Raw genomic sequence first — 13,050 nt, 5'->3', positions numbered from 1 at the left:
CTGGCAGGCTCTAGAGCACAGGCTCAGTAGTTGTGGTACACGGGCTTAGTTGCTCCACGCCATGTGGGATCTTCCTGGTTCAGAGATTGAACCTGTGTCCCCTGCATTGGCAGGCGGATCCTTAACCACTGCGCCACCAGAGAAGTCCCATTAATGGACTTTTTACTTTGTTAATGTCTCCAAAAAATAACTAAGATGTGACTATAATAAATTTAAAGTAGTTTATTTTTTTTTTTGCTTGCTACTAAAATTTTATTAGTTCAGACTTCTAATTATTCTGGATTGCAAGGTAATTGGTAATAGCTTTTTTAGTTTTTTATTATTGTGAAATTAATCAACAGGCAGCTCTAACATATTTAAAGTAGGTTATACTTAATGAAAATGTTCATTGTTTTAGATTTCTTCATTTTGAGGAAATAAATGAAGAATTGTGATAAAACCTCTAAATTTAAAGTCTCTCATGTTCTATTACAGGATAATGCTGACTTCCTATATGTTGATGCTTGGTCCTCCAACTTCTCGTGGGGAGGAGCGTTGCCCCCAGAGGAAGGCTCACTAGTTGTTATTACAAAAGGACAGACAATTTTGCTGGATCAAAATACCCCTATCCTGAAAATGTTGCTTATTCAGGGTAAATTTCTGAAAATCTGTTTATTAGACTCTGCCTGTGAAATGGTTCTGTGAAGTTAATTTAATCAAAATTCATGATTATGAACATCCATAGTTGTATCATGTTTTGAATACAGAGTGTAGTACTGAGTTCTTTAAATTGAGTATTATAATCAATTTGTGGTTATGAAATTTTCTATTGCGTTGCAACCAGAATCTTTTAATGAAACGGAATAGAAAATACCTGAGTGCACTGCATCTTTTATATGGGTAAGCGTCTTTTAAAGTCAAGTGTTTCATGAAACTTTTGTTTCAATAACTGTGTGTGTGTGTGTGTGTGTGTGTGTGTGTGTGTGTATGTATACGCCAATGCACATGGAGTGGATTACAACAGTAAAAAGGTATTTCCCATTTAGAAAAACACTAGTATAGTGGGTTCTAGGGGTTATAAAAATCATAGAGATTTGTTAAATTCTATACTTAATGACCCCCCTGACTCCTCTTGGATGCTAGGTTGTGATTTAACCTTTGCCTGTGAACCCGCTTTCAACTGTTACTGGAAGTTCTCTCTGCTTCTTAATATCCTATTTTTAATACAGCAAGCTAAATAACCAGAACTGTGACAATTGTGTGTAAAAGAAACAATAATTGGCGAGAGTAAAACACTTGAGGCTTTAGTATATAAACTTTGCCATAATGGTTTTAGCTGTTCATAGGCCTTTGCATTTTGTTTTTGTTTTAACTTCTGGGACAATAGCAGTGTTTCAGTAATTTGAAGTTATTAACTATTGAACCTTTGGAGAGGTAAACTTTCACTGTCCACAAATTTACATCAGTCTCTTAAAAAATGTATCTCAGCACATTCTTTAATAATGCTAATCAGGCTATAGCTGTTGCTAGTGCAAATTAGTGGAAATTAGTTCAAATTAGTTCAGAGCTAATGTTGGCATTACAATAATTTATAAAAAGTGTTTTTCTTTTATTTTAATTTTTTGTTCTTAATTTATATTTTGAGGTCCTGTGTTTGTAGAACTAGAATTCATGTAGCTGCACTATTTAATAGCATTTAAAATAACAAATGATCAAGGGGGAATAATCTGCCCTGGGGTTTGATTTTCTAGCAGCTCCCTGGGTCTTGTCTGAAGTTTTTATACTTCATGTTGCCAAAGGGCTGAAGTAAAGTGACATGCATAGTGACAGCAGATAGGAATAAGAAATTAAATTTTAGTGTATAATTTAATAAATAACTTTTAATAAGAATATTCCTTGTGATATATTTCAAAATTGTATGGTTTTTAGGTGGAACTCTAATATTTGATGAAGCTGACATTGAACTTCAGGCAGAAAATATTCTAATTACAGATGGAGGCGTTCTTCAGGTATACTAGAGAACTTGATCTGTATTCATTGCTAACCTCTCCATTTCTTTTTAAAATATTATGTGTAAAGTGGACAGTTAATTATGCTAAACTCTCACTAGTTTATCTTTGTGTAGGTCTCTGTTCTTAGCATAAAATCTTTTTTTTGGATTTTAAAAGTCCCTAGAATATTTTCGTGCTTTTAATAGGAAGATAAAGCATATTTTCATAGAGCAGAATTTTAAATAGAGCAGAAAAAAAAATTAGCTCTGAGATGTAGCTAAAGTCAATCAGTATACTTTCCAAAGTTCTGGCATAGTATATTTGGCTGACTGGAAAATGTAAGGTTTATCTTTTGGAGGAAAGATACTGAGAATGGAACAATTGATTCTCAAAAGAGAGGGGAGAAAAGAAAAGAATTTGCTTTTGAATGATTAGAGTTGTGGATAATGAGTTTTACTTTCTGAATGATGCCTGTGAAATCCCTTGCAGATTGGGACGGAAGCCTCCCCGTTTCAACACAAGGCGGTCATTACCTTGCATGGGCACCTGCGATCTCCTGAGCTCCCGGTATATGGCGCCAAAACACTGGCTGTGCGGGAGGGAATCCTGGATCTGCATGGTACGGGCCGAAAGGACTCAGGGAACTGGTCCAGGAGAGACTAGCCAGGAAGCCAGAGATAATCCTCCTGATAACTCTCTTTAAATGAAACCTTGCCAAACTTCTCCTGTCTTTACGTGTTCCCTCTTTACCCCTCTTTATCTCTTCCCTCCTTTATCCAGGTTAGGTCAACCCCTACAGACCACCAAGACTCACAACCAAGGTCACTCCTAGGAAGCCCTTCCATCACATCCTTTGCATAATTTAGCACTTGAAACAGTTCATACTGATTGTTTTCTTTATTCATCTATCTAAACAAAAAGGCATTAAGTCTAGAAGCAGAAATTATAACTTCTTATATTTGTATTTTAAAATGGGCTCTTTCTAAAATATAACTATAAATTTATATTTGCACTGTTCTATAACTATATATACTGTGGAAAATTATCAGCAAATAAAAATGATTATGATCATGTTTGAGGTATCAGTGTAGCATTATTTAAAGGAAGCATGGTGTGAGTCCTTTTTATATGAAGTCTTCTATATTGCAATAATCTACCTCTTTTATAGGTTTAGAATATATAAGCATGATACCCCATTATGATCATAAATGTCCTACATTATGCTAAATATATACACTAATGGAATTTTCAGAAATTTATACATTTCATTTGTCTCCAGATTATCAATTTAAGCAATTCCTATCAACAATGACAAAGATAATAGGCCTCTGCCCATTTTATCAGTAGTATCACACCATTTATATTGAGTTCATATAAAGAAGATTATCATAAATGGGATATGTCGTTGCAGAAGGATTTTTAAAAAACTTATAGACCTATACATGTTATTACAAACCTGATTATTACTTTTATAAAGCAAGCACTCTAAATGTTTCTTTTTTGAGAAAGGTATAAGATGCTAAGGTAAAATGAACTTTCTCAAAATTGATTCAATCCAGGAAAAGATTAAAATGCATAAAACTCTTAATATCCAAGAAAACACATCTGAGGAAATTCTCGGTTTGTATGTTGGCTCCAGGTCTGCCTGTTCCTGTGATTTGGACTCGTTTGGCTCATACTGCAAAGGCAGGGGAAAGGACTTTGATTTTACACGAAGCAGTAACATGGAAACCAGGAGATGAGATTGTAATTGCAAGCACAGGACACAGGTATGATGTCTTCTGGACCCGCTAATTTTGATTTAGAATAGAGATTTTTTTTAAACTATGTAAACAAGGGATGATTCAGAAGGTCCACAACTACTTAATTTAAATTTGAAACCTAGAATAAAGAAGCATGAACAGCCAAATATGTATTTGATAAATATTAACATTGGGTTGACCCCAGTGTGTTGAGTTTTCAGTGACTGAATTTACCATGAGAAAAAGTATAAATATATACTAATAAAAGATTTTAGTCATTTTCATGGTTAGGTTCCCATGTAAGATTTCGTTTGACAAAAGCATTCTGCTATTAAAAGTCAGTTGAAAACCTCTGAGTGAGAGCTTTAGCTAAGTACATCAATGCATGCAAAAATGTAAATGAGCTTCTTTGTTTGGGGCCACCAAATAACACATTTGAAAGAAGCTAGTGAACTCTTTCTTATCTTACAGTCTTGGCAGTGGCTCCCATGGAGCAAAATTGTTTGTAATGATTGAATACAAGGGAGGAAATTATAGTATGAATGATGATTAACATAACCTTTTACATGTCTGACATTTTACAATCGAAGCTGCTTATGACCCTTAATTTGTTTAATTATATATTTTAGCAAATAAGAAATAAAAAGAACAAAACTAATACAGCTACACCAAGAATACTGGTGGGGAGAGGAAGCAAGAGGAGCCTTATTTTTGCTTTATTGTTCAAATTATAAGTAATAGCAAAATTGGATATAGTTGATGCTGATCAGGGAACAAATAGTAATTTATGACAAGAAACAGCTAAATTATGTTAAGGTCATGACTCAACATAGAATTAGAATTCAAGGTGGCATTTTGAGTTTGTCATTTTCGAAGTTAAAAATAGACTTGCAAACGTTAAGAAGAGTTAAATATATACTTAGCTTTATATTTTTTTCTCTGCCCTTGGAATTGCATAATGGCAAAATTAAAAAGCAGCAAAATGACAGGGCTTACAAATAGAATAGAAAGTCCTCATTTATAGCTTTTCTGGATGAAATAAAAGAGTAAGTTTAGAATTTAGTTTAGCGATATTTCGTTTTAAGAAACAAGAATTAAGGAGTTTCCCACCAAATCTAACTCATTGTTCACTATTTAATTCATAAATCCTATTTCAGAGTTTGTAATGCAGGTGGTTAAGAATACTACTTCTAAAGTCAGTCTGCCTGGGTCCAACCCCCGGCAATACCACTTACTAGGCCTGAGGTCATGTTATTTCACCTCTCTGTGCTTCTGTAAAATTGGAATGCTGTTAGTATGTATCTCAGAATTACTGTAAGGACTAAGTGAGTTAATATGCGTAAAACAGAGCAGAACTTGGCTCAAAGTTAGTGCTAGATAAGTGTTAGGTATTATTACAAAGGAAGAAAAGGTACATTTAGGTGCATATAACATATAAAAATGCTTTTTAGTACCTTCTTTTCTTTTGCTTTTTGTTTTGTTTTTGTTTTTTTGGCTGCGTTGGGTCTTCGTTGCTGCACACAGGCTTTCTCTAGTTGCAGCGAGGGGGGCTACTCTTCACTGCGGTGCACGGGCTTCTCATTATGGTGGCTTCTCTTGTTGTGGAGCACGGGCTCTAGGCACGCGGGCTTCAGTAGTTGTGGCACGTGGGCTCAGTAGTTGTAGCTCACGGGCTCTAGAGCGCAGGCTCAGTAGTTGTGGCTCACGGGCTTAGTTGCGCCACACCATGTGGGATCTTCCTGGACCGGGGATCGAACCCATGTCCCTTGCATTGGCAGGCAGATTCTTAACCACTGCACCACGAGGGAAGTCCCTGGAACCTTCTTTTCTAAAGAAATCTCTGTTCATCTGAATTCAAGAGAATTCAGGAGAGGCCAGTCCAAATCACCTGAGGGATCTTGTACTATTGATACACCCTATCTCAAGCATCCTTAATCTTCACCTCCCCCTGCCCTCTCCCCCTATAATTCCTTCCCTGAGTCTTTTGGAATTATGGGTTTCCCCATCCATCCACCATCTTGAAAAAATAAATAAATAACTTTGGTCTCCTGTCTCTTCTAGCTTATCTCTCTCTCTCTTTCTCTCTGTAAATTATTGAACTGCTTAAATATTATGCCCATTTCTTCCATTTCATTCTCACTATCCATTTTTTCCCTTTAAATCCTACAGTCTAATTTTGATCCTCATAAAAACTTTCCTAGTGACCTTCTGACTATCATCATTCTTCGCTTCCTGCACATCACCAGGTTCTTTTGGTCCTGCCCTTGAAATGCCTCTTCCACCAGCTTTCCATGCACTCAGTTTAATTTAGACTCTCAGCCCCTCACCCTGGAATATTCCATCATCTTCCTATTTGGGCTCCATTCCTCTACCTTCTTACCTGAGGAATTCATTCTGCATTGATTTATTCAGTCAGTGAAAAACTGTGATTGAATTGTGACACGTACTGGACCAAATGCTCAGCATACAGAATGATTTAACGGGTGTCTTACCTAGAGGAGCAGACAGGTATGGGAAGGACAGAGAAGTAAATGGGTGGTAGGACTGCAGTGTGGTGACTGTGAGTGCTGATGGGGCATCACGCAGAGCTTACTGGGAATCCAGAAGAAGAGTTGGGAAAGGTGAGAGGTGCGTTTCAATGTGTTTCACATGCGACATCGTTATTTAAACTGGTAGTTAAAGGAGGAAAAAGATTTGCCAAGGGAGAGAGGAATCAAAAAGGAATGTCAGGAAGATACAGAGGTAACTCCTCTAAGGGCTCCTCTGTCAACAGCACCAATCACGCTTTAGTAGATAATACACAGTCAGCCGTAGAAACACATGTCTCTCTGAAGTCAGGGGCACTTTCTGCTTGGTATCCCCAGTACTTAGCTCTGTGCCTAGAAACAGGAAAGCAGGATGGACACTCAATAAGTCTTTGTTGGAAGGACTCAGTACATGAATGTGTATATTATAGATTTGGCCAGTCCTTTTGCTGGAACTTGGTATGTGTTGAAGGAATGGGTAGAAATGAGAACTCCTGAGCTCACCTCAGTTGTTTCTTTTCCCTGCTCAGGAACCTCCAATGGATTCCCTCTGTAAGGGTTTCTCAGCCTCAGCGCTATTGACATTTTGGACCAGATAATTCTTTGTTGTGTATCATAGGATGTTTGGGTACATCCTTGGCCACTACCTTCTAGTAGCAACATAGCACCCCCAACAAGTTGCAACAACCGAAAATGTGTCCAGGCATTACCAAATGTCCCCTGGAGGGATGAAAGCATCCCTGGTTGAGAACCACTGAGTGTGATCCTCAAAGTTATAAATGAACACTTCTTTTGAATACTTTATAGAATTAGTCCAGTTCTGTGAACAAGTATAGCACTTGGAAAATATTTATTTAATTGAAATGCATCTGTAAAATGTATTCAGTTACTCTAAGAAAGAGTAAAATACCGTCTTTGACTTCCTCTTCAGAATATTGTATGACATAAAAAGTTTTCCTGTTTTACAGATGAGTGTTCAGAATAGCATAAAACAAAAACAGCAAAACACTGTTATGTTAATTTATATTAATTTTGAGAGTTTTTGGTTCAAATTTTTACAGACACAGCCAACAAGAGAATGAAAAAAGGACCATTGCATCTGTATCTGCTGGTGGCAGGAACATAACGCTAACTAATCCGCTGAATTACACACACTTAGGAATCACTGTCACCCTCCCTGATGGATCTCTGTTTGAAGCAAGGGCAGAAATTGGAATTCTTACAAGAAATATTTTAATAAGAGGATCTGACAATGTGGAGTGGAATAACAAAATTCCAGCATGCCCTGATGGATTTGACACAGGTAGTTTTAGCAGCCTTAGTGTGTCGTCTAAAATGTTTCCAGACACTGCAAAATTATTCCCTGTGTGCAAAATCAGCCCCTGTTGAGAACGAATGCACTTGGTTATGCTCTAGCAATAAATAAGCCCCAAATTTTAGTGATTAAAAATGATAAAGGTTTATTTCTCATTGATGCTACACGTGTCCAATATGGGTCAACGGGGGGGCTCTGTTCATTGTTATTTTCCAGGGTCTAGGCTGATGGAGACTTAATCTCAACATGGGTTTCCATGATCTCTGAGACAGGAGATGAGAAGGCTGGAGAGTTAAGCACCAGCAGTTTGTTACTTTGGTCCTGAAGTGACATGTGTCTCTTCTCAGGTGTCAATATTTGGAACTGGTTCCGTGGCTATAATTAACTTACCACAGTTCTCATATATATTATATATATATGTATTTATAAAACTGTGTATAACCATATAAATGTATGTGTGTAGTTAAGAAGCACAGTGCATTTCACAAATCTCTTTTAAATATTTTATGTAATCACTGCTACCATTACAATCCCATAAGTACTTGAATAATAGCTGATACAGCTTAGATACAGCCTTTTCTTCAATGGGAAGCATAAGACAAAGCTTACTGATCAATGTCAAAAGACCTGCGTTCTGATTCCATTTCATCTGCGTGGTCTCACAATGTCCATTGTGAAACCTAGTTTCATCCTGTTTAAAATAAAAATACTTCCTGTTCTGCCAGCCTACTGTAGTTGTAAGAATTAAGTGAGCTAATGCATGTTCTAATCTTGTACCAGTGTAAGATCGTTTTAGCTATGTTAATCCCAAATCTGGGGGAAAATAAATTCAGTGATAATAAAAATACCTGAGTACTTTAGGGGTTGCAAAAGTGAACAAGACAAGGCACTTACCTTCCTTACTATGCAGAGGAGGAGATAATGTGAACGCAAATAATTATGTTCCAGGGTGAAATTAAAATTATATGTGAATAAAAAGATATAATTAGGTATGAGAAACAGTCTTTATATAATTAGAGGATTTTGACACGGTTTTTCTTTATGATATCTTAAAAAATATTTTTAAAGGTGAATTTGCTACACAGACATGTCTCCAAGGAAGGTTTGGAGAAGAAATAGGAAGTGACCAGTTTGGTGGATGCATTATGTTTCATGCTCCGATACCTGGTGCTAACATGGTAACTGGAAGAATAGAATACGTAGAGGTAAGAGGCATTATTGTTAGCGCTTTGTCCAAAGTTTTCCAAACAATGAATGTGAATTGAGCACCTGCTTTTTGCCAGATGCTACTTATAATCTGGTAGAGGAGCCATAAACAGATGATTTTAATACATCCAATTATTCACTCACATAATCATGCCAAATTTTTGTTTCTCTGTTTTTATCACACCCCACATCAAATTCATTAACAAGGTCTATCCACTCTGCCCACAAAATACTGTATCCTGAATGTACTGTTTTTCTACCTTTTCCACCTGGTCCCTAACCCAAGCCACCATCGCCTCTCACCTGGTCTGCTGTGCTTTTCTCCTAACTGGTCTTCCTGCTTTCACCCTTTCTGCAATGAAGTCTCCACACCACAGCCAAAGTACAATTTTTAAAATGTGAATCAGGTCTTGCTGCACACTGTTCAGAGCTCTTCAGTGGCTTCCTATTACACCTAAAACAAAAAGTCCAAGCCTTTTCCAAAGGATCCACGTGATCTGACCCCCTGCTGGCCTCTATCTTGTGTGATCTACCCTTGGCGCCTGCCATGCCAGCCGCATAGACCTCCCTGTGTCCCTTGCCCACGCCAGGCACATTCCTGTCTCAGGTTCTTTGCACTTGCTCTTCATTCTGCTTGGAATGCTCTTCCACCAGGTACTTAAATGGTTCACGCTCATTTCAATCAGGTCTCTTCTCAAATGTTATCTCTTCAGAGAGGCTGTTCCTCACCACTTTTATTTGAAATAGCTGCCCAAACACCTGTTTTTCTTTATTAACTCATAACTCCTGATATATTTTTAATTTGTTTTTTAATCTCTTCCTCTAGAACATAAACTCAGTTAGTTCAGATATTTTTGTCCTTCTGGTTTTCTGCTGATTCCTCTGTAGCTGGAACAGTACTTAGCCTACAGCAGATTCTCAATTGACTATTAATTGAACAAATATATAAATAAAAGAATAAATATGCAAGTTATGCCCAAGAGATCAGGAGCTCCTCTGTATCTTATTCATATTCAGCCTATATAATCTGGGTTTAGCACAGTTTCTATCAAGTATTCAGTAAAAGGAAGGAACGGAGGAAGGGTGGGAAAGAAGGATAGTAAAATCCATAAATCCATTAAATTTGGAACGCCTCACTCAACTGCAGTGAGGGTGGCAGAGTCAATGACTGCATATTGTAAAAAAAAAAAACCTTCTCCTAGGTTATGTTACACACATGTAACATCTGGATATAGAGTGAGCGAGGTTGCCAGTGTCGATCTGTATAGTAAATATTATTAATAGTTAATTTTTATTTCTAGATGAAGAATGAAAATAAATAGATGCCCTACCATTTATTTCCAAACCTTATGAGATTATATTCCACACACACACACACACACACACACACACACACGAGAGGCATCTTCTGTATTGGCTTATTAGATCGTAGACTTATTGAAAATATAGCAGAGTGGTTAATAAGAGCACCAACTCTATAATTAGACCAGTGAGTTTAAATGAAACTTTGCGTCCATGAACAAGATACTCTAAATTCCACTTTCTTCATCTGTAAAATGAAGCTTATGATAAGTGGCTACTTCCTAAGATTGTGGTAAAGACTGTGACCATGCATAGAAGACATTTAGCAGAATATCTGGCACATGGTAAACATTCAAGAAATGTTTCTTATTATTAAAAAAGAATCAAAGTGAAGGAGAAAAAGAAGTCTTTTACGAGGTATTTTGCTGAACATTAAAGTTTCATAACAGCAAGGTGAAAAGCAGAAGAGTCGAAGATGGTTTTTGTTCATTCATTCATTTGATAACAAGTATGGGCTGCTATATATTGAGTAAAACAAGGTGGGTTGGGGGTCAGATAACATTTTTAAATGATAAACAGGAATAATATGGGAGATATAAATGCATTAATAATAATTAATGTAAAAGTGGATATTATTTTGAAACAAGAAAGTATGAGCCAGGCATGAGTCTGTGTGTATCACTAAATAGCTGTGATTTCTGGGCCTGACAGATATTCCATGCTGGCCAGGCATTCCGGTTGGGGCGATATCCAATACATTGGCACCTGCTTGGAGATTTACAGTTCAAATCTTATGTAAGAGGCTGTGCAATTCACCAGACCTACAACAGAGCTGTTACTATCCATAACACACATCACCTTCTGGTTGAGAGGAATATTATATATGATATCAGGGGGGGAGCATTTTTTATAGAAGATGGTATTGAACATGGCAATATCCTGCAATATAACTTGGCAGTATTTGTACAGCAAAGTACTAGTCTTCTGAATGACGACGTGACTCCAGCTGCATTTTGGGTAACCAATCCAAACAACACCATACGACACAATGCAGCTGCTGGTGGCACTCACTTTGGCTTTTGGTACCGAATGAACAACCACCCTGATGGGCCATCCTACGACCGAAACATTTGCCAAAAACGAGTTCCTCTTGGAGAATTCTTTAATAACACTGTTCATTCTCAAGGTTGGTTTGGATTGTGGATATTTGAAGAATATTTCCCCATGCAGACAGGATCTTGTACTTCTACAGTGCCAGAGCCTGCAATATTTAATTCACTCACTACTTGGAATTGTCAAAAAGGAGCTGAATGGGTCAATGGAGGTGCACTTCAGTTTCATAACTTCATGATGGTCAATAATTATGAGGCTGGAATTGAAACGAAGAGGATCCTGGCTCCTTACGTTGGAGGATGGGGTGAAACCATTGGAGCAGTGATTAAAAATGCCAAAATAGTTGGTCATGTTGATGAACTGGGAATGGGGTCTGTATTTTGCACAATGAAAGGCCTGGTTCTCCCATTTAATGAAGGGTTGACTGTATCTTCCGTACACTTCATGAACTTTGACCGTCCCAGCTGTGCAGCTTTGGGAGTGACGTCCATCACTGGCGTTTGTAATGACAGATGTGGAGGCTGGAGTGCAAAATTCATTGACATCCAATATTCTCACACAACAAACAAGGCTGGCTTTCGATGGGAACATGAAGTGGTACTGATTGATGTTGATGGTTCACTTACAGGTAATGTGATGTTTTAATTTCTGATAAAATACTTTGGAAATATATTTTTTGTTTGTGTTAACACAGAGAGTTGAATTGTCAAAGCAGACTCAGATGAATCACAGATCTTAACTGGTGCCAAACTTTCCAAATGACTTAAGGATATAGGTCAACACTAGGCATAGATGAGATTTCCTTTTCTAGCAAAGTCTCAAACTATCAGATGCAGCCTCCAAATATGTCCCTTATCGCCTGCATTTGCACTTTGGTTTTGAATTAACAGCAAATTTTGAAGAATATTTATGGAATATTGATCACAAAAGGAAGCCATTTCATTTGAGAATGCCTGCATTTTGTACTCAGTTAATTACACAGAGGAAACTGCTTACATGACTACCCAGATTCTCCAGCCAGTCATACCCAATAATTGTATAAATTCCAGGTTTACTTACGTAAGCAACAGACTGGATGTATCCTGCTCAAATACCTTAGAGGGAAGTAATAATTCACAGGCCTGCTGTTAGCCTTTTTCTTTCCAATCTGAATTCTGAATTTGGAATTGAGTCAAAGAATAGGGGAACTCTAGTACAAAATTCAACAGTCTTTGTAGGTTAAATCTTTTCTACCATTTTAAGTTCAGAGTAAGTCAAATCCTTTTGTAAATAATCATGGTTTCTAGAATTTAGCATTTTTATAAAATTTAATGATAATGACTTGGCAAAATAAGATAGGAAGGGTGTCTGTGTGTGTGTGTGTGTGTATGATTCTGCGTAATACTTTATGAGAGAGACAATTGACAAGTAAAGCTACAGATACTTATTTTTGAAAGCCTTTGAAAGATGGAAGGTTCATCTCAATATTCAAACAGACTGAATTCTCAACTACAGTTGTTGACTTGTCTCCTGTTCTAATTGTGGCTTTAAGAGGGAGAACATTTAGATGGTTCTAATATTCAGAGCTTTGTGTGACCTTTATTCATTTACTTAATTCAGCTTAGATTCTTAAGTTCGTTGACAGTCCATTGGTTGAGAGCACAAGCTCTGTGGTCAAACTGCCTGGATTTGCATCCTTCCGTGTGTCCTTGACCGAGTTACTTATCCCACATCCCATCCCCTACTTTGGCTCTCATGGGCGCTTCAGATCCCATGTTTCAGCTGCATCCATGATAAGCTCCCTGACGGAAGAGTCCACTGCAAAGCCTTTGTAGAGGTCCCCTTACCCCATGCCAAAAAAAACCCCCAGGAACCTAGATTTTTAGATTGTATTCGTG

The 13,050-nt window shown here is 37.4% G+C and overlaps 1 protein-coding gene across 2 annotated transcripts in view; it reads left to right on the top strand.

Annotated features, from left to right (window-relative positions):
• Window positions 1–13,050, top strand: part of PKHD1L1 (PKHD1 like 1) — a 155,758-nt gene that overhangs the window by 84,718 nt on the left and 57,990 nt on the right. For both annotated transcript variants that reach the window (XM_057532372.1, XM_007188783.2), the window contains 7 exons: window positions 475–631; window positions 1,909–1,988; window positions 2,460–2,589; window positions 3,610–3,739; window positions 7,299–7,540; window positions 8,621–8,757; window positions 10,772–11,801. In XM_057532372.1, the coding sequence (XP_057388355.1) occupies window positions 475–631; window positions 1,909–1,988; window positions 2,460–2,589; window positions 3,610–3,739; window positions 7,299–7,540; window positions 8,621–8,757; window positions 10,772–11,801 (1,906 nt within the window). The remainder of the gene's footprint in view (window positions 1–474; window positions 632–1,908; window positions 1,989–2,459; window positions 2,590–3,609; window positions 3,740–7,298; window positions 7,541–8,620; window positions 8,758–10,771; window positions 11,802–13,050) is intronic.

The sequence above is a fragment of the Balaenoptera acutorostrata genome, chromosome 17, assembly GCF_949987535.1.
Source record: "Balaenoptera acutorostrata chromosome 17, mBalAcu1.1, whole genome shotgun sequence".
NCBI classification, from domain to species: Eukaryota; Metazoa; Chordata; class Mammalia; order Artiodactyla; family Balaenopteridae; genus Balaenoptera; species Balaenoptera acutorostrata.
The sequence above is the reverse complement of the archived record's forward strand: the minus strand, read 5'-3'. Positions and strand labels throughout refer to the sequence as shown.